At 35.9% G+C, this 22361-nt stretch overlaps 1 protein-coding gene across 1 annotated transcript in view; it reads left to right on the plus strand.

Moving 5' to 3' along the window:
* HAPLN1 (hyaluronan and proteoglycan link protein 1) overlaps positions 1 to 22361 on the plus strand; it is an 85352-nt gene that overhangs the window by 25505 nt on the left and 37486 nt on the right. Inside the window, exon 2 of the mRNA XM_033179205.1 lies at positions 21715 to 21840. Within this exon, the coding sequence (XP_033035096.1) occupies positions 21741 to 21840 (100 nt within the window). The 5' untranslated portion in view covers positions 21715 to 21740. The remainder of the gene's footprint in view (positions 1 to 21714; positions 21841 to 22361) is intronic.

Genomic DNA, 22361 nt, shown 5'->3' on the forward strand with positions numbered 1-22361 from the left:
CTATTTTTTTCTTGTGTGAGTGTTGGCAATTTTTATCTTTCAAAGAATTTCACTATTCCATTTAATTCACTGAATTTATTAAAATTAAGTTTCATAATATTTTCTTATTGTTTATTTCTATAGAATTGAGAGAGATATTACCTCTTTCATTCATTATATTGATAATTCATGTCTTTTATTTTATCAGATTAGCTTGTATAGAGGTTTATTAATTATATTGATCTTTTCAAAGAACCATCTTTTGTTTTTCACTTATTTTACTCTGATATTATTTTTTTCTTCTGTTTACACTGGGTTTCATATCCTCTTCTTTTTCTAGTTTCTTAATGTGGAATCTGAAGTCATTGATTTGAAACTTTTCTTCTCTAATATGTGTTTAGGGGATACTTTTTAAACTAAGTACTGCTTCACTGCATCCCAGAGATTTTGATATGCTATGTTTTAATTTTTATTCAGTTTAAAATAATTTTAAAAGCCCTTTTGATTTTTTCATTGACCCTTGAGTTACTTAAAATTTTGTGCTTTAGTTTCCAAATAGATAGAAGTATTCCACATATCTTTTTGCTATTGATTTCTACCTTAATTCTATACTTAGAGAATGTATTTTCCCTCATGTAAATACTTTTGCATTTATTGAAAATCGTCTTACGATCCAGAATATAGTTTATCTTGGTAAGTGGTTGGTATACATTTGAAAAGAATGTGTATTTGCTCTTGTTGAGTAGAATGTTCTACAAATATCAATTAGGTGAGGTTGGTTTACAGTATTCAAGTCTTCTATATATTTTCTGATTTTTCTGTCTATTTATTTCATCAATTGTTGATAAAGGGATGTTCTCATCTTTCACAATTCTATCTCATTTTGCTTCAGGTATTTTGAAACTTTGTTATTAGAAGCACGTATTTTTCATGTTGTAATATTCTCCTGATGATTGGACGCTTTATCATTAAGAAATTGCTCTCTTTTCCCCTGCTGATATTTCTTATTCTGAAATCTATTTTGTCTGATTTTAATATAGTGTCTCTGTCTCCCTTTTGGTTAGTGTTAGCATATTATGTATTTTCCCATCCTTTTACTTGTCGTATATTCTTGTCTTTTTTATTTAGATTGAGTATCTTAAAAAAATATATAGTGGTTCTTTTAAATCCAATCTGACAATCTCTGCCTTTCAATGGAGGTTTTTGGATGGTTTACACTTAATTAAAATATTGATATGCTTGGCTCTGAATCTACTATCTTGCTAATTTTTCTATTCGCCTCTTCTGTTCTTCATTATCTTCCTTCATTTTTTTCTATCTTCTTTTGAAATAATTTGAATATTTTCCAAAAATTCCATTCTGTCTCCTTTGTTGGCTTATTAGCTATGAGTCATTGTTTAAATTTTTACTGACTGCTTTAGGTTTTATAGTATATACCTTAACTTTTCACAGTCTACTTTCAGGTGATATTTTACTGCAGTAGTCCTGCTCACATATGTGCAATTTTACTTTCTTTGGCTTCAGTTACCAGCAGTCAATGACAGTCAGAAAAGAGGTGAGTATGGTACAACAAAATATTTTGAGAGAGAGAGGCCATACTCATATATCTTTTATTACAGTATATTGTTATAATTGCTCTATTTTATTATTGTTAATTTCTTACTGTGCCTAATTTATAAATTAAATTTTATCATAGGTATGTATGTAGAGGAAAAAACATACTATATGTAAGATTTGGTACTATCCACAGTTTCAAACATCTACAGGGTGTCTTAGAATGTATCCCTTGAAGATAAGGGGAACAACTATACTTCATATAAAGTATTAATATAAGAATCTTACAATGATATATTTCTATATCCCCTAGACATGGTCTTTGCACAAGTATTGTCATGCATTTGTCATGCATTTTGCTTCTAAATATAAAACCCCACCACACATTCATATCATTTTTACCTTAACATGCCAATTATCTTTGAAAAACATTTACATAATGAGAAAAATATGCTTACTTATAGTTAGTGTAGTCAGTGCTCTTCATTCTTTGCATAAATCCAGATTACCAACTGTTATCATTTTTCTTCTGCATGAAGAAGTTTCTTAAATATTTATTGCTATGTAGGCTATTGATGAATTATTTTAGATTTGTATGTCTAACAAAGTCTTTATTTGCCTTTGTCTGTGAGAGATATTTCTGCAGGATAAAGAATTCTAGGTGGACAATTTTCTTTCAGTGCTTTAAAGATGTTATTCCACAGTCTTCTTGCTTGCTTTGTCTCAGATAGCAAACCAGCTTTCATCTTTACCTTTCTTCTTCTGTGAGTAACGGGTCTTTTTCTTCCTTTCTTTCAGATTTTCTCTTTACCACTGGTTTTAAGCAATTTCATTATTGAGGGTTTTGGTTTAATTTTCTTCATGTTTCTTGTGCTAGAATATTTGCTGAGCTTCTTGGGTCTATAAGTTTATAGTTTTTATCAAATTTAAAATTTTTCAGTCATTACTTCTTCAAATTTTTTTCTGCCCCTTCTCTCTTTTGGAGACTCCAATTACATATTATTTTGGCCACTTAAGTTGTCCCACAGTTTAGAGATGCTCTTTTCCTTTTTACTTTTCAGTCATTTTTCCTCTCTCTGCTTCATTTTGGACAGTTTTGATTATTACAACATCTTCAACTTCACTCTTTTATTCTGAATTGTTTAACCTGCTATTAATCCCATTCAATTTTTTTTTATCTTAGACAATGTCATTTTCATCTCTAAATGTTTTATATAGGCCGGTTGTAAATGTCTTTTACATGCCTCTATGTAACATATTCAATAATTCTTCTAGCTTCTTGAACATTTGAAATATAAATATAATAGCATTTTAATGTTCTTATCTACTATTTCTATTGTGTGTATCTGCTATCATTTTTATGATTTCTGGGTCTGTCCATTGACTAAGTTTTCTTCTTCTTCTTCTTCTTCTTCATATTATTATTATTATTATTATTATTATTGGTATGCCCTGCTTCTTTGCAAGCCCAGTAGCTTTCTGTTGGATTACGTATGTTTTAAATTTTACTTGTTTAAGGCTGGATACTTCCTATCCCTACAAATACTACTATACATTGTTCAGAGATATGGTTAAGGTACTTAGAAACAGTTTGATTCTTTCAGGTCACTCTTTTAAACTTTGTTAGGTGGCCCTAGAGCTGTCATAAGTTTAGTATTACTTTTCCCTCCACTATTGAGTAAAGATTCTTCTTAAGATTTTAAACCGTCTCCAAGAATTACAGGGCTTTTTAGACTGCCTGTTGGAAACAGGTGCTATTGCCAGTGCTGGGTGAAGACTAATCCTTTAGGATCATTTTTTCCTTAGACTTGGATAGATTTCTCACACATATGCACTGGTCAGTCCTCAACTGAATATTCTAGGAGAAAACTCTAAATATCCCAAGTTAAGTCTGCATCACTCTCTCCTTTCCTCTCATCTCTATTATTGTGGCTTGTAACCTCTAGGAACCGTCAGTTTTCAGAACTCTTGGCTCTCATCGCCTCAACTCAAGTTTTTGAACAGGCTCTAGGTAGGTTCCTTCTTCCTGTACTGTATGAAAACTTTCTTTAGGCAATAAATTGGGACAATTATATGACTCACCTCATTTGTTTTATTATTAATCAGAAGTTACTGTTCTTTGCCTGATGTCTAATATCTTGAGTGTCTTTTTTTTCCCTGTATTTTGTCCATTATCTTTTTAGTTGTTTAAGAAAGAAGGGTAAATACTGTGCCTCTTATTTCATCTGGATCAGAAACAGAAGTCCTGGGTGGTTTTATTTTCATAGTTTTACTTTTCTTCATTTTTCTGGTTTCTCTAAAATAATACATGCATACATATAAAACTTAATAATTAAAATATGTGACTTATTTTAATAAAATACTCAGGATAGTATTAAAGGACTAGATTTGGTAATTGATCATAATGATATGCCTGAATATACAATAGTTATATAAATAGTTTTCAATGTCATTAACAATAATGAAATTACATCAGATATTATTTTCCCTAAGGAAGAGAACATCGGGGGTGCGCGGATTCATAAATTAGCAGATAAAAATGGAAAGGCCTTATTTGAAAAGAAAAATATGTGACTTTTAAAATATATAAAACCCACTTAATAGACCATAGCATGTTACAATGAAATCTGTGAAAATAGCATTAACATATCTCCACATATAAATTACCCCGAATCTTACTTATTCTAGATTCCAACATATTTCTCAAAGAATTGTTCATAAAACCTTTTAGTTCCCATTTACAGATGGTTCTCCCATGACCAAACAGCTAATTCTGTGGTTTAAATGCTCCACTTCAAATAACGTCTTACACTTTCCCCAGTCTCAGAAGTCCATTACACTACTAAAAAACCTGTTTCCACATCTGTAACTTTGGCTTTTATGATCGCCTTGGGTGGCTCGTTTTTCCTGGAATTTTCAAAGCCCAGATTATAAAACAATCTTTCTGAAAAAGGTATCTGAAATTAACTATTTTTTGCTTTGGTTGTTTGAAGGGGGGAAACAGTCTAGGGTGTTTTCAGAATTTAACATTGCCTTTTGCATTATATCCAGCACAAATAGATATGACAGAGGAGTACTGATGCCAGGAATGTGTCCCACGTAGCCTTCCTATTTAAGTAAACTGAAGATTGCCTCCTCAATTAGTTGTAACTTCTGGGTGGTCTTCTAGAAAATAGCTCTTTGAAGAAAGCAGTGCACTAATAATACTGTAAATGTAAAATAACATTAGTTCTTTAGCTTTGAAGCTAAGAAAGAATGAATAGCAATTAGATATTTTGTTTGTTCATATACAGTTTCCTATCTCTGACCTTTCAGAAGGAAAAATTCTATATAAATCCAATGAAAAAATTAAGTTTATATATTCGGGCTTAGAATTAGCCAGTAATTTGGGTCATGTGTGTAAACTATCTGATTTGTTTACTTTTATAGTTACATGCACACACACACACAACCTTCTATAGTAAAATAACTGTATAATAAATTTTAAATATCTGGGGATATGTAATAAATAAAAAACTAACTCTCTCTTTCTGAGAAAGTTGGCCATTATTTAACCTATTCTGCACATTTGATTTCACTTTCAAGTCTAAAATCACCCCGCATGTGCCCTTGATATTATCACTCCACTGCAGCCTGCCTTAGGTAAAACAATAAAGTTGTTGAAGTCGATTTTGTGGGCACTCTAATTCCCTTCCAGAGACTCCTTTTTCCCTTGTATTCTTCTTGTCTGGGGAGTGAAAAAAAATTGTAGTTCAATTATAAGGACTTTTATTAATGAAAATGTTCATTTAGGTAGCTACCTATATGTCCAGGGAAACATAGGACAAGCCAGTAATATTAGTAATCTTCCTTATGCAAATGCCCATAACTTTGATTTTCATTAATATAAGAGCTATGTGTATGTAGCCATTTGACAAAGAGGACAGTCATTATTTAGGTGCTCAGCATATTCAACTTTGGTCTTAGCTAAATCCACTGATCCATAACCCTCCTCGCCCTACTATTCCGAACAGGAAGAATAGTCAAAATAATTTTATGAAAAATGGAAATTTCCTACAAACAGGAGCTTAATATTTGGGATTGATTGGCCAATGAACTGAGTAAATTTAAATAAGGTAGACCATGTGCCTATTGTCGGCTTTGTGAATCCTCCAGGCAAGTTCATTCTAAATGGAATTTTGCCTATGCAAATACAATGCATGTACTACAAATTGTACTTAAGACTCAACACCGAGCATTGAATTTAAGTTCCTATGGTTCTGCTCAGCCTCATCAAATATGGACCAAATGGGCATTGTTGGCAAATGAATATTGACATGGTCTTCAGTTTAGTTTTCTTTGTTTATGGCTTTATTAGAGGAATTTTTAGTAGCTCTTTCTCACTGTACATAGCAGAGGGTGATAGAAGAGTTCTTTTTCTGTCCACCGTTGCCCTGAATGCATCGTTTTCTAGAGTTATTGTGTCTTCTCTCTTCAGTCTCTATTAATGTCTTCCATTTAAATAAGCTTTCCTCAAATACCCATTCTCCTAAGTAAAAAAAAAAGAATCAAAAGCTGCATTTGGCAAATACTAGCACAGGAAATTTTCCAAAATTGTGAATGCCCACAAAAGAGGTCAACATCCATTTGCTTTTCATGTGCATTTAATTATTGGAAAGAATTTGATTTGGCAATTACGCTAGTGTTTTGAAGCAACTTCATTTTACGATTGAGAATGAGGACTTCTTAAAGTGGGAACTGTGCCAGTCAGCTCATGCCAGATCTATTGTGGGTATTGAAAAGTTTAACATGTGAAGAGAACTAAATAGAGAATGGCAGGAGCTCTGCTGCTACATCGGGATATGTGGAGCCTGGTGCCTCATGAGAGGTAGCCAAAGTGGATGGTGTCTTGGTGATAACTGGGATGTCTCCTTGGACAAGATAGTTCCCCTATGACTAAAATGTACACTACAGAAAATAAACCTTTAAGTCAAAGGTATTAGTGGAGAAGCAAGAGAGTATCAGAAGACTAAAGGCAAAGAAAATGATGGTTTCAATGGGAGATGGTCAGGAAGGAGCTAACACTTCGGTCTGACAAGAAATCCTGGAAGTGTATGCACGAGTAGCTAGAAAGTCCTCGATATCAGAGTTTTCTAAAAAGAGAAAAGACAGAGATTGAGACAAAGGAAGCAATGGGCAGATGTGAAAGCAAATTTACCTCATCACAGTTGGCCTATTTTGTGTCATAGAAATTCTTGTCTATCCAATGCTTGTATCTTAAGAAAACCAAGAGAGTAAAAACAGCCTTTTGATGTTTCAGTACACAAACAATAACTCAGAACGTTCTATATAAATGCATTTCTAGTATTTAAATATTTTAACACCAAAGAGCAAAAATCAAAGGGATATTCCATCTTTCTGATACTCTCATTTTCCCCCAATATATAAATGAAGGAATAGAATATGTCAAAATATTACAATTAACAGATATAACTTGCAAAATAGTTATGAAGAAATTTTTTCAGCATATGTATTGGAGATACAAGGATTAATAATACAATGTGGACATTGCTCTCATCAAGTAAGTTGCATTCTAATTAGCAAAGTTGAGTATCTAATCACATTAGTGTGACACCAAATGCTGAGATTGAGATTTAAAGTGGTATTCCTTGTTTAGATGCTATAATAGTGAGAAATATTTGGGGACACAGATTGCATTTTATGTACTTGCTCCTAAAACATTGTCGAATGAATGTTTTGAATATGATGCCAGCAAGTAGCTATTTATATTGTTTATGCGTACGCCTAAACAGAAATTTATTCTCTTGCTGATTTTGAAAAGACCTTCCTAAACTATCACTAGAAAATGCAAATTGTGGTCAAGAGGTTCCTAACTGAAGACTACTTTACTCTCCTCCATGAGAGGAATGGCAGATGTGTCCTTAGGCCATTCACTGCATGCTGAGAGAAAATTTGCCATGTTTTGCAGTTTTAAAAAATTGATTTTGACTACACCAGCACTGAAATTAAATGAATCATTTTCTTTTCCTTATTTCCTGTGGGTTTTGGGGAGGGGTTTGCTTTATAAATACCACTTGCTCTTCCTTATACCAGTTTTGTTTTACATATTTGTAATTTTTTAGGTCATTTCATTTTGTTCTATATTCCAAAATACCTGTCACCTTCACTTTCAAACAGTCAGTTCCACCTATTAACTGCTGTTATTGTTGTTTATTTTTAGCAATGGCATTTTTACAGAATGAAAATTCTTCCCATGAAATTCAGGAATGAAAAAACAACACACCCTTCCAGATGTGGAGGAAATAAACCTCATCCTGCTCTTGAACTCCCTGAAATTTAAGTGATCTTCTTTTGTTTTCTGTCACTTTGCACCCCACCTGCTGTACTGTCTACTCCCACCCATTGGCCCAGCAGTGCAGATTTAGAGCACTTCCCTAAATTCACTTGCTGTATCCAAAATGGCAGGTGGATGGCAGGTGCTGGGGGCTGGACAGTGAAGGGGATGAGGCATGTGTGTGTGTGTGTGTGTGTGTGTGTGTGCATTGAATTTGATGTATAACATTTTTAGTCAGCATTAGCAGAATGAAGAGGTGGCATGGTTGTCTCTGAATTAGTTCATCACTAGAACGTACTATCTGAAAACTAGCAATATTGATCCTTCTTACTTTATTGTTGCTATTCCTATTGCCAACTAAGATAAGAATGAACATATGTGGATTTCACTATTTTTGTCTCTCAGCCAAGACAAAGGAAGTTTCCATAAGGCTGGCAAGAAAGGACAAGCAGAATTCAGAAAGCCTCACTAGAACTGATTCTATTTGACAGGCTGGTCTTGTTCCCTCTTCTACCTTTTCACCTCTAGCAACAGCTGTTCGTTGTTTTACCCGTCATAATTTTCTCTTTTTAAGACAGGTAGGCTAATTATGCCAGGAGTGGATCAAAGGGGACAATCCTTGAGCAAATTTTAAATTAGCACGTAGGAGGAAATGAGATTGGTAATTTGGCCTCAAGTCTTGACCTTTCCTTTTTTTTTTTTTTTTTTGCTACATTTTATATCTCTAATTGTTGTTTTGGCTCTGTCATTGGTGATAATACAATTTCAAATAATCTCCAGTGTGCCAGGGTAGAGAAATGGAGTAGGAAATGATGGTGAAAATCAAAAGCCCATATGCTTTATATTCTCCTACAAATAGACTTCAAGAACTTGTGTGGAAATAATTGCAAGAAAGTATAGATAGTCATATGCTCTTGGCCAAAAATCGTCCTTTTCTATCGGAGTACATTATTCTCTTCAAATAAGCAGCACATATTTGGAAGATTTGCCCTTAACAAGTTCAGATTGAGGCACTGACAAGAGAGAAAAGGTCACACCAATCAACTCCAATAATGGAGTAACTGAATTCCCTTAGTAAATACTTCAGATAACTCCAGTTACCTCTAGTTCACGCTCATATACAGCTATATTTAGAACTACAGAAATGCCAGTCTCCTTATTCACTCATTGAACACTCACTGAAAACTCAAGATTAGGACTAATAAATCCAGGAGTATAAAGACTAATAAAATGTGGTCCTTGTCCTCAGGAAGTTTGCACTTTTGTAACATTAGCATGGGGTCAAACTGTTTTTGATGCTTCATTAATAGTTTAAGAATCAAATGATTTTTTTACATTTGTATGAAATGTGATGATTTAGTCAATAAGTTTTGTGTGTGTGTGTGTGTGTGTGTGTGTGTGTGATGTCTAATATCTAGACGTCTTCAGCATATGGTTGTACAGGTTGTGCACTGAACAATATCTAGAAGTCTGCAGCATATGGTTGTGCAGGTTGTATACTGTATAGTTCTGTGGACTGCCATCTATCCTGCACTGTGCAGTGCAAAGCCACAGATGCATACATAGCATTCCTGAGTTTCTACTGTGTGTCAGAGGACATAGCGGTAAACATAGTTTCTACCTTCTTGGAGCTTGCATTCTAGTAGTTATACATGCAGACAATGAGCTGGCTTCTGCTATCAAATCCCATACCATTTTTCCAGTACCATTGTAAAGTATGTGGCTTGACAATCTTTTGATATAACCCATTATGAAAATGGGTATTAGATGTATAAATGATAACACTGATCATTGAATTCATAACAATAGCTATGTTAGTATGCCCTTACTAAAAAATAAGTGAGAATCTAGTAGCTAAAGGCTAACCCATTGTATTTTGAAATCTTTACGTTTTATTTCTATAAAAAATGGGAAGTCTTTTAAAAGTGTGTTCCACATGCATCTTCCCTAGTAAACAGAGTATGCATGGCAGATTGAGAAGATCCCTCTTTGTACTGTGTACTTTGTACACAGTTATATCTTCTTATGAGGTATGTAAAGGTAAGGTAAGTAACCTGCAGTGGTGTCCCACTGGTTAGAAGGCCTGATTGCACTAGGGAAAGTTCTCATTAATTTTATGTTCAAGGTTTTTTGTGTCTTGCCCCTGTCCAATCTCACCTCCAGCCACTCTACTATGATCACCCCACTCTCCAATTACACGAACTCTGTGCAGTCACACAAGCAGGCCAAGCTCCCTCACAGTTCATTTGATTAAGCAGCAATATCCCTTCCCCTCTTCTCTATCTCCTCTTTGTCTTTCAGTACAGTTGAACGATCACCTTTCTGAAACAGTTTATATACCCTGCCAGCCAGGCTGGGTTAGGTGCCTGCTGAGTCTGCCACTCTGCACAGTTTTAGTGGACACCATTCCGACTGCATGCTGGAGAGCCCTTCCTCTTTTTCCAATAGTATCCTGACTATGCCTCTATGTACTTGCCACCCTGTTCTTTTATATTGCTTCCCAGCCTCTCTTGAGGGTAACTGCTTTGGGATCTGAAGCTGAGCCTTATTTCTACTTGCCAGGTATGAGGTGGATTCTCAATGGATAATTGTTTGAATGACAGCTTCATATGGCACAGCACATAATTTAGGCACCCCCGAGATATATAAGGGTGGAATTTCTCTCTTTGGATATGCTCAGATCGTTTACTTGCACATCTGGTGGGTTTTTTTTCCCTATTGTAATGCCTATCCTTCAAGTCATTGCTCCTATTCTCAGGGGCCATGCTGCTGGTCTCTTCGCAGATGTTCATTACCACTAAAGAACTCTACTCCTTGACCTCTTTTCAGTTGCTATCTTCCTCCTCCTTCTGCCCCCTCCTCCTCCCCGCAGTCTGCTTCTCCCTCTTCGTTTTGTTCCTGTTCTTTTCTGTTTGCTTCTTGGCAGTAGGGGGGCCTGTTTTTTAAACAATTGCCTGCTGAGAAAGCACGCTTTTAGAAGTCCACCTCAGATCTACGTTATATTTCCCATGATATTTATATGGTCAGTATTCTCTCAGTATTTGCAGTACTGTGCTCACTAAGACTTATTTTGAGGTGTGCAGTTATTACTAACCTCTGAGGGTTATGACTGGCAGCTGTGTATGTGAGGTTTATCTACAATTTTTAAATAGCAGTTCCTTTCTGAAGTGCGTAATGTCACCACTTCCCTTGCTTTCCAGGTTCTGTATTTTTAGGATTACACTTCATCATCCAAATCTAAATGTATCTGTGTATCTGCTAAAGTTAATGAGGTATAAGAGATTATTCAAAGGTCACATTATCTTCAACTGCAGGCACATTATCCTCAACTGTCATTTGTCCAACACTGATGAGAATCTGAGTCTTTTATGTAATTGCTCATGGCACTACCATTGCTTTCTATGAAAATTATGGAAGAGAGAAGCTTAGTTCTTTGTAGCTGCTCATTTCCTCTTAACTTTGTTAGTACTCACCCAGGAACCCTGCCACCTCTACACTGCCCGCACTGCTATAATACTTCACAAAACCATGATCACGTTTGAAATGGAAACAACCTTGGGGAACTTTGTATTGGTAACTGTAATGATGGGAATTTGGAGCCCAGGTTGGAAGGGAGGATCTGTGAGAAAGGTATGGAGCTGATAATTTTGTAATATTTAGAATAATGTAAAACCTGAGACTTTTTATACCCAGCTTCCCTCATTCTTAGGACAATAGTGCCCATATTGTTACGTATTTTCCTCATCTATGATTATTTAGCTCAGAGTCAATGGCAAGCTTTTATACTTACATGAAAGTTTTAAATGACATTGTTCTTCGTAAAAGAAAGCTACAAAGTATGTAGATATTTTTGAAGTCTCGAGTAGTGGTTTCTAGCTAAGATTCCATGCCTATGAAGAAAGTTGGTTAAATGATTTCATGTGTTTTCAGCATGAACAAATTCCTCAGCCAAAGAAGCTGTAAATGAGAATTATTTAGTTTTAAAAGCTTAAAAAACACCTTCAAAGATCACTATAATTTAAAAACCTATTAGGATGAATTATTGAGCTATATCCTGCATCACAAAACCAATTTGGAAACTCAATTTAATGAGCTTAGCTGTCAATGTTTGCTAAATTAATTGGAAGATATTGTTTTTTCCCTTTCTTGAGCTGTGTAGACACAGCCCTTTTGGCTGGAACACACTTTGTTACTTATAAACCAATGAACTGAATTCTGATGAGGTCATGTTTTGACGTAGGATGAGGACAAATAGTAAACTTTCTTAAGAATTTTGGAAGATACATGAAAAGAGGCAGCCAACAGAGATGAGGACTGACTGCATGAAGTACATTGGAGAGAATAGACGTTTCTGCTGCTAAAAACTATTAATATATTATTTTTATTTTTATTATGAATTAGTATAACTAGGTACCACAGCAAATCAATGATCATAAAACTTTTCATTGTATGTAGTCAAAAATCAGAATTGACCCATATTTTAAAATCTTTCTATGCCTTCTCAGAGTCTGGTCATCATTTAAAATATCTGTGAGTTGCCTGATTCTTGTTGTTCATTAACTACTTTAGAATGACACATGGGATGCAGTGGTCAGCTTAGTGTTTTTGCAATATGTAGGGAACTTGTTACTGCCACATTTGTGATGGCACCAAAGCTGTCATGTAGATGTGTTGCAGTTGTATTTTTAGATCCAATGTTAATGTAATGTTTAACTGACAGCTGTTGAAATTTTGAACTTTTAAAGAGATTAAAAATTGTAATCAAATTGAGTCTTAAAATATTGTTTTGTTGGCTCAACTAGAAACACTTTCAAATGCATTTAGTTGAAACTGATGTAATGATCAATTTCCTACCTGTATAAACCCTAGTGCTAGAAACCTTATTTTAAAAACTCTTGTTTCAAATTATAAAACCTGTAACTAGGAGGTTTGTATTCATTTAGTTGTGTGCATATGAGTACAAGAGTCTAAACTCATTTTTATATAACCTACATTTAAAAGCAGTCCTAAAAATTCTAAATTCTAAATTTCCTCCACTGCGCCTGGCCAATTCTAAATTTCCTAAAAATTCTCAATTTTATTTGTACATTATAATATGAAGAGGAGAGTTATTCTATATATTTCAAATGATGCATAGCATGGGCAAATAACGAGACCTCCTCTCTACAAAAAGTCAAAAAATTATCCTGGTGCGGTGGCACGTGACTGTGGTCCCAGCTATTTGGAGAGCTGAGGTGGAAGAATCACTTGAGCCCAGGAGGTCGAGGTTGCAGTGAGCTGTGATCACACCATTGCACTCCAGCCTTGGTGACAGAGACAGACCTTGTCTCAAATAATTAATTAATTGATTAAAATAAAATGATGTAAAAGAATAATTTTAAATGAGAGTTGCTTTGTTTTTGTCCATTTTTTATTTGTGCTTGATAAGAAAAAATGAGATAGCAATCTAAGCTGTTGATAATTCCCAGAACATTCCTTTAGAGTGCTCTAGTCAAAATTATACATAATTGGTTACAAGGGGCCTTCTGATCAATTTAAAATGCCTCTGTTTAGGTTCATTCTATTTAAATTCAAATTCACTAGGGAATAAGTCATGTATGCCTTTGTAAAGTTCTTAATTTGTGCCCAATTCCTTGTCAATGTTCAAAATTCATTTACTATTACTGATCATAGTAATGAGTCATTCGATTTTACACATTAAGAAAAATATTTTCAAGGTCAAACTTTATATTATTTAATACAATGCTTTGTTATTGATCAGATTTTTGATCACAGAATAGAGAATGAGTGAATCTATAAAATGATATCTTTCCTATATGAATATGTCTAACAAGCATATCCATTAAAGAGTATTTATTATAAAGCAAATATACCATGGTAGTGTTTAGCATATTAAACCACAAAGAAATTATGAGTTAGCATGAGAAGTGGCAACATTGCTTATTTATATTCTGACAGATTTAATTGTCTTTTAAGAATTGTTCATGAGGTAATTTTATTTTTGATGATCTTTATGTATAATGATAGAACATAGATGTTTTCTTCTGCAGCCTATGAAGGATGCATTTTTAATAGCCTCACAACGTAATATTCATATTGGTTGTCTAGTTTTTAGCGTTCTTTGGCAAAATTATGATTTTAGGGCATAAAAAATAGGATCAGTTTTCCAGAGATAACCACAGGGGAAGATAAGAGGTTTATTTCCTTTTAATGTTACCATCATCATCAAAATGTATTGCTTAATATTTATTTATTGACTTCCTCTACTATCTGGTCCAGAAACAGGCTATTAATTATGGAACACATGCCCATAAAAACCTATATGAAATCTCATGTAACTGAAAAATTTTTTAGTAGATAGTGAGAATACCCACAGAAACATGCTAAATACTATCTATAGGTATTCCAGACTTTTAGTTACTCAGAGGCAAGAAATATGTGGTCCCTACATTTATTAATATGTATGTGTACTAGTTTCCCCATATATCCTAAATATTTGATTAAAAGCTGTGGACATGAACATTATAAACACAAAATACTACATGTGCTTTTGCTCAGATAGGACTTTTATATTTGTTTTAGAAAATCAATAAATAAACAAAACAACTGCAGAATCCACTTACAAAGCTGGTTTTGGAGAAGTCTAACTCCATCTCAAGGATTATCTAAAGCAGGTTCTAAGGGGCCAGTGAGCAGCCTGAGCAAATGCACTTCGATTAGGTGAAAGGGTGCTGAGTTTGTCTCAAACTCTGTCAATATTCTCTGAGAGAGAGCTAGCAAAGAGCAACAGCCAAAAACAGGAAGTAAATTGAATTGCTACTTAAACGAGCATTATTGATATTATCCCTTTAAAAATCCATGAATTTATTTGCTGATGAGGATAGTCCTAAAATGCAACATAAGTAGAATATACAATCTGATATCTCCAGTAAGAAAAAATTAAATCATAATCATAACAACTAACATGGAGCTTGAACATTTGGCGTCAACTCTTTTAATTGACAGATAAAAAATACTTGACCCTAAAGCAGTTTCATCACTTATTCAAGGGTCACACAGTTAAAAAGGGGTAGATGAAGAAATGAAACTAAATTTTACCTTTCCTCCATTGTACCCATTGCCATGTTTCCCCAACTCCCCAGGATAGCTCCAATTTACATGTTACTGTTTTCCTAGTGTAGTTGTAAGTAGTTATCCTACTTACTCTGTGCCTGGTTCGATGATAAATAATCCTATGACCACATCAAATATCAAATAATGTAATAAATATGAAATATAGGGAAAAGAGAAAAGAATAAATTATGTAAGAGTGGGTGAGAAAGATTCGGAGGTGATGAATGGATAAATAAAAGCAAGAAAGTAAAACAGAAAAAGCTTAGAAAGAGAATAGAAAATTTGGGGGAAAAACAGGATAGAAATAGGTTGATTTCAAAACATGGAGGAGAAAAAGGAATATAAATTATTTGTAAATTTAAGAATGCAGGTTTCTGAGTCATAAGGATCCTAGGTTCAGCCTCCCATGTTTTATACGCATGCTACAAATTCATGATTAAGTGAGATTTCTGAGATCTTTAATTAGAAAAGAAACCACAAGTAAATTGTGGAAACATCCACAGCTAAGTGATACTCCAAAAAGCAGTCATTTTAAGTGATTTGCTCTAAATCTAAGCAGTTTCTATGCAAGTGGCTAAGGTATACTTGGAGATTCCTTTAGCAGTAACTGCAGGCATTGGCAAGCCTAATAAATATTAAACTGAAATATATGCCCTTATATCACTCAAATATGGTGGTATATATTGCTCCCATAAAAAACTGGGAAGTCTATGGTTGATTTGCTCATTTCTGTTTCTGCCACTGAATCTTTTTCTCCATACCCTGCCAAATCTTTGCAAGAAAAACTTGACATTAAACTCCATAACAAATATTGTTCATAGAAGTTCTTGGATCTGAGAATTGTAGTTCAGTATTCATTTTGTTGTGACATTTCATTTCTTCAAACTTAGAGGCAGTGTGCCAAATATTCACCATTTATTATTCATTTGCTACTTTTTTATTGCCCTTCCTCTTATTTTTGAGTGACTTTTTCTTCCTCTTAATTCTCCTCTCTTAAAATCTCCTTTATCTTCTTCCGCTTTTCTATTCCATTTCTACCCACTTTCCACCCTTTGATAATTGAGTCCATAAGGGCAATGTATTGGCTTTAGAGAAGAGCAGTGGGCCCCGAGTGATGCTTCGAGGGACCTGCACTGCCAGTCCTGCTGAAGTCATCCAAAGTCCACAGCCAGTGTTAGATATTTCCGAGACCATCAGTAAAATGACATTATCCTAACCTTACAGGAAATAAACCATGGCAAATAATATTTTATAATGACAAATGTATTGTTTAAATTGTTAACCATTTGTGGATGAGAATCGTTCTGATTATACATTTTTCACCTTAATTCTTATAAATGTAGCAACAATATAAAGAGTTTGTAAAATAAAAGGAAAACACTCAGCCACCTGCCTATTATTTTTAGAAAATGACTAATATGTTATATGCATTCTTTTCCAGTGTTTTAAAGTAACATTTTTAATTACAAAACACACACACACACACACACACACACACTGTAGATAAAAAGAAAAATGAGGAAAAGTAGAGAGAGGAAAAATGAACATAAGCATGGCGTTATTTCCAAGAATTGGGAAGTCTCAGAAGCTCAAACCCACACCCAGAGGAAGAACGCTCAGTAATCTTAAAAACTTAGACCAGTGGGTCTCAAATTTGACCATGCATCAGGATCACTGAGGGGGAAGGAGACTGCTAAATACTGATGGCTGGGCACCATCCCCCAGAGTTTCTGATTCAGTGTATCAGGGGCCCAAGAATTTCCATTCTCTAGCAGTTTCCAAGTGCTGCTGCTGCTGCTGGGAAGTGACTCCTGAACTCACTCCAAATAGCAGATTTACAGGAAGATTTCATCTGTCTCTGAGATGGAGATGTCCTTGTTTGCTATTTTTCTTACATTTATCCATAACAATCAATCAAGTTTGAGGCAGTCCTTACCAATTTAATAACAATACCTTAGTATTTGTGATTTGTATACTTGTTAAAGAATACTTTAAAACCAGAGAGATGGTGTCATTATTTCTATTTTGTAGGTGAAGAAATTGAGACCTGATGTACTGGTTGTGAGACCTGGAATAGAGCTCACTTTTCTTCCTTCTGGTCTATGATTTTTCCCAGCTTGTCAGGTTGCCAAAGGATCGTGCCCAGGGTAAGGGAACAACAGGCTGCCCATGTCCAGACTGAAAGCTCACCACAATGAAAAGGTCTTGGCTGGACATCCAGTCCATGGCATCAGAAAAGCTTTTAAGCTGACTTGGTAGCTTGAACTGTCACAGAACTATGCAATATGACAAGGAAAATTCAAGCTTGCAAGAAGCATTAAAGGGGTTGCAAGACTGGCTAGGAGAGAGCCGACAGCACTCATCAAGGGACCCGGGACAATGATAATGGTAGTTGAGAATGCATCTCTGGGGTCACACTGCCCAGATTACCAGCTCCTTGCTGTACATGCTGTGTACCTCACCACCCTAAGACTCCACTTCTAGAACTGCAAAATGTGTCTAACAACATACCTACCTCAATTGAGTTTTTCTGAGAAATAGCAGTTCAGGAAATATGTAGTGTTAGCTCTCAAGGCACATGAAGTAGCACACATGCCTTTCATTTGGTTTTATCTCCACATTACCTAATATGATCATGATAATGATAATGTAGTAGACACTTAAGAAATAGCAGTTGACCATCTTGGTATTAGACTGTTGATATTAGTATGTCTGCATTTCTATCAAACTATTACTCTTTCACATTGGATAAGGTATATTGCTTCCAAATCGTGGTTTGATTATCAAGAAAGCAGGACTGTAAAATTACATTCCTATCATCTGTCTTTGACTATGAACACAGACATTTCAGTTTGGATTCATCTTGAAGCTGGCTGCTTGAGCATCAAGGTTTGTAAGGCTGTGAAAGGAGACCTTCAATATGTGGATTGCAGGTGAACTTAGAGCACTCATTCAGGAGTTGATAATAGCTGGTTGTGTAAAAGTCTCCCAGATTGTCTAAATTTTAGCTCATATCAAAACTTGCAAATTTTTACCTAACATACCTAGACATTGAGAGGAGGCATGATTACAAAATGCAAATAAGTAGGACTCGGATTTATTCACTCACATGACCACCTACTATGCCTGAGCTGTCCTTTTCTACTGGGACCAGCACACAGGCCTCTGGCACAGCCCTTGACCTCAATGACCTCAGTCTGGTGTGCAGAACCTTGTTTTGTATATCTGATGGCTCAGACACCTGAAGACTGTGACCCTAAAGTATACTTCTCTAGTTTCCTGCCTACTGGTGAGATGGTTGTTGTGCTTGCCAGGGTATCAAAGATAATTTCCATTCTCACCTCCCTGGATTGCATTGATGCCAGCACAGGGTATTCCAAAGTATTCACTGATAGAGGCCTCTAATCACAAATTACTGCACATGTCCAATGTACTTGAATTTTTCAAAGATGGTATGTATCTATCTTTCTGTGTATCTCTGTATATGTGTGCACACATGTGAACCACCAAGACTTTTTCACGGTACCAGAGTGTTATAATTAATGAGGCAGGGCAAATCATGTTAAGAAAAATACCACCTGACTGCCTTCTCAATATGTAAGCCTTGGAAAAATGTTTATGTTCATACATAGCACAAGTCAGAGTTTTAAGATCATAGTAGTTGTAAGCTTAAAAGCTTGAATTTAAAAAGGCAACAAAAGAAATAATAAATTAAATTTGCCTGAAGGCAGATACAGACTTTGCCACTTACTAGATGTGTACCTTCTAGCAAGATTACTGCTTGTATCCCAAGAAATGGAAATATTTGTCTCACATTATTGTTTTAAGGAATCCATGAGCCATTGCAGACAAAATGCTGCCCATAGTGCTGGCGAGCAGTAGACATTCCATGAAAAGTGTTTTTTTTTTTTTTTTTTTTTTTTTTGAGATGGAGTCTCACTCTGTTGCCCAGGCTGGAGTGCAGTGGCGCGATCTCGGCTCACTGCAAGCTCCATCTCCAGGGTTCATGCCATTCTCCTGCCTCAGCCTCCCGAGTAGCTGGGGCTACAGGCGCCTGCCACCTCGCCCGGCTAGTTTTTTTGTATTTTTTAGTAGAGACGGGGTTTCACCTTGTCTGCCAGGATGGTCTCGATCTCCTGACCTCGTGATCCGCCCATCTCGGCCTCCCAAAGTGCTGGGATTACAGGCTTGAGCCACCGCGCCCGGCCTGAAAAGTGTTTTTATCATTGTTTATTCCCCATACTCCCTCACAAGCACTCAAGATGTTTGTAACTTTAAATTAGGTTGTTGGATAGTCAGTACTTTAACGCATTGGAATGAACCCTTAGTAGTATAATTTTAAATACTATGGTATGGAATTAAAGGAGATATACAGACAGATGTGTCTTTTTTTTTTTTTTTTTTTTTTTTTTTTTTTTTTTTTTGAGGCGGAGTCTCGCTCTGTCTCCCGGACTGGAGTGCAGTGGCCGGATCTCAGCTCACTGCAAGCTCCGCCTCCCGGGTTTACGCCATTCTCCTGCCTCAGCCTCCCGAGTAGCTGGGACTACAGGCGCCCGCCACCTCGCCCAGCTAGTTTTTGTATTTTTAGTAGAGACGGGGTTTCACCGTGTTAGCCAGGATGGTCTCGATCTCCTGACCTCGTGATCCACCCGTCTCGGCCTCCCAAAGTGCTGGGATTACAGGCTTGAGCCACCGCGCCTGGCCGTCATTTTTTTTAAATGAATGAAATTCAGGGTGGCTGCAGTGGTAGGATGCACAACTCTAACCTAGTGTGTGTATCATATGCACCTTCCTATAAATTACACTATACATGACCACACTAATGTGAACATTAATTTAGCAAGCTCTCCACTTTTGCTCATTTTGACTCTTCATCTAGAATGTCTCCTGTGTCTGATTGTTAAATTATACACCTTCTTTATACCCTCTCCTCCACAGCGCCACCTTCTCTGATTCCTATAAACAAGCAGACAGCACCTCACACCTCTAGTACTGTCTATTGTTTCATATTTGTGTTCACAGTTATCTCAATTATATTCCAAATTCCAAAAGGCTACCTTTATATTTGGTTCACCCAAAGCACAATCCTGGGCTGAAAATAGGTAATATTTTAAACTGTAATTTTTTGGACAAAAGTTAGTGACTACAAACCACCACCAACAACAACAAAAATAAGCATTTCAAAAAAGTTCTTAGACGAAAAAGAAAGTGAACTTCTGAAAATAAGATTAGTAAATCAGGTAGAATTTTGAAGGTAACATTCTTGGTCTCCTGGACAAAAAAAATTTCGCAATTTGTTTGCTTATCTACCATCTTCTTTCTGTGATATAATGAAGAAAAAGAAAGGATTTAAAGCAAGCGTGAAAGACTAAAGCCATCAGCTTCACAGTAGTGCAAATCTTCACAGGAGAAAATGCAGAGATGTGTTTCAGTCTCAGAAGAGACTTGGGGAACTTCTGTGAATAAGTGAATTAGGTTCTGGAGTAGAGGCTCTCCTACAAGGACCTCCAGGAACAGACTCAGAGCTCTTTAATAAGTATTCCAGGGAGTCAGGCTTTCTTGGAAAAAACAAATTAGTGTGAGAAGCCAGTACTGTGCAATTTCAGTTTTAAAAATAGCCAGTATTATTAAGGCTGCTGTGTGCATGAGAGAAAAAGAAAGTCTTTGTTAATTTTCGTGTCGGCTTCCACATTAAAACAGAGAAGCTCCACTGAAATTCTTGCCTGGCCAAATACTGCAAAGGTTATAAGGTTCGTATCAATTAGAATCACTTTTGGTCCTTCCAATGACAAACTTTTGGGAGGGAAGAGGTTATGTCCCCTTTTAAGACATCAGTCTTTCAATAAAGGACAGGCGAGTGATGGCTCTGCCTCTTTCACTTAGGACCAGAGCTGTGCCTCCCTGTCTGTTTCAGCTTTTCATTTGCCTAATTGCCCTGGGAGGCTGGCAGGGACATTCCCTGCAACTGTGGCTCCGCTGACTGCAGAGACCCTACCTGACACTCTAAGTTGGTGCGTCAGCATTTTGGGTTGAAATGAATGAAAAATCAATCAGGATGACTGCAGTGGTAGCATGCACAACTCTAACCTAGTTTGTTCATAATTGTCAACTATTCACCGTAGACCCAAGCAGTATTTAAGATGGTAAGTGAATCTGTAACAAATGTGCTGCTTCTGCTTAATCGGGCACTTTTTTTTTGTCCTCTTTTCTATTTGGAACAAGCAAGTCTAACCTGCTTAGGAAGCCACATGTAAAATGAATGATGATGTCAAGTTTCATGCAAATATTATCTGCCCTGGCTTCAGATTCAATTTCTAATTAGACCAAGTGATAAATACTCATATAGAGACATAACACATTGCTGTTTTATTAACTTGTGTTGCAAATTCAGAGGCTTAAATTTTTTTAAGGGTCTGTTTATGTTTCTGCCACATCTCTTTCTTACTTGCTGTAATTCTCTGTATCAAAACTACAGTGTTTTAAATTTCTAGATTTACAGTTCTGCAAAGATAGAGTTAAACACTATTTGGACTCTGGCTGTATGATGGTAGCTGGAACTGTTCAAAGCTGTCGTCTTCAGCTCTCAAAGGCAGCTACAGTAACTTTCTGAACAGATTGGGTTAAATATTTTTACAGACCATTTCTATGATGATAAGGCGGTAATAAGTTGTGCAGTGCAACACTCCAAAAGGCTCCAAATCTCACAAGCCTCTTTATATGTGATGCTCTCGCAGTGAAGAAGATTCTTTGGGCTATAAAGATGAAGAGTCTACTTCTTCTGGTGCTGATTTCAATCTGCTGGGCTGATCATCTTTCAGACAACTACACTCTGGATCATGACAGAGTTATTCACATCCAAGGTAAGGAAACACAGCTTCTCTTATCAAAGCCTAATTAATTTCAAGTTACTTAGAGTTGAGATGCTGGGCTAGTGTTTCTTAATTTTAGTTCTGCTGCATTGGCTTTTTCTTTCCCTTTCTGCCAATTGGCAAACGTGTTCCCTGGCTTTTGAGCACTATTGCATTACAGTAGAGTTAAGAATTGGGGACAATTAAAGTTGAGTAGCTTAAGGATGTCCAGCTGCAGTGAGTTGGTGTAATCGTTCAAGGCTGTCAAGTGCAGTTGCTACCTTCAAGTAAAATGGAGGGCATAAAGTTCATTTAAATGCAAGTCAGAGAGAGTAAATAGGAAGTAAAAAGATATAAGGTCATTCTGTTACAGTAACTGTTTAATCATTAAGAGACACAGTATAAATAAAATGAAAATTAGACAAGCTATTGTCCAGGAAAAAGTACTTTACCCTCTTATAATCTGCTTCAGTAAAGCTTTAGCTCCTATAGACCAATACATTGCCCCTCCACATTTCTGTTCAGCTCAGCTG

This window comes from Trachypithecus francoisi, unplaced genomic scaffold, assembly GCF_009764315.1.
Source record: "Trachypithecus francoisi isolate TF-2019V2 unplaced genomic scaffold, Tfra_2.0 Lachesis_group2, whole genome shotgun sequence".
NCBI lineage: Eukaryota > Metazoa > Chordata > Mammalia > Primates > Cercopithecidae > Trachypithecus > Trachypithecus francoisi.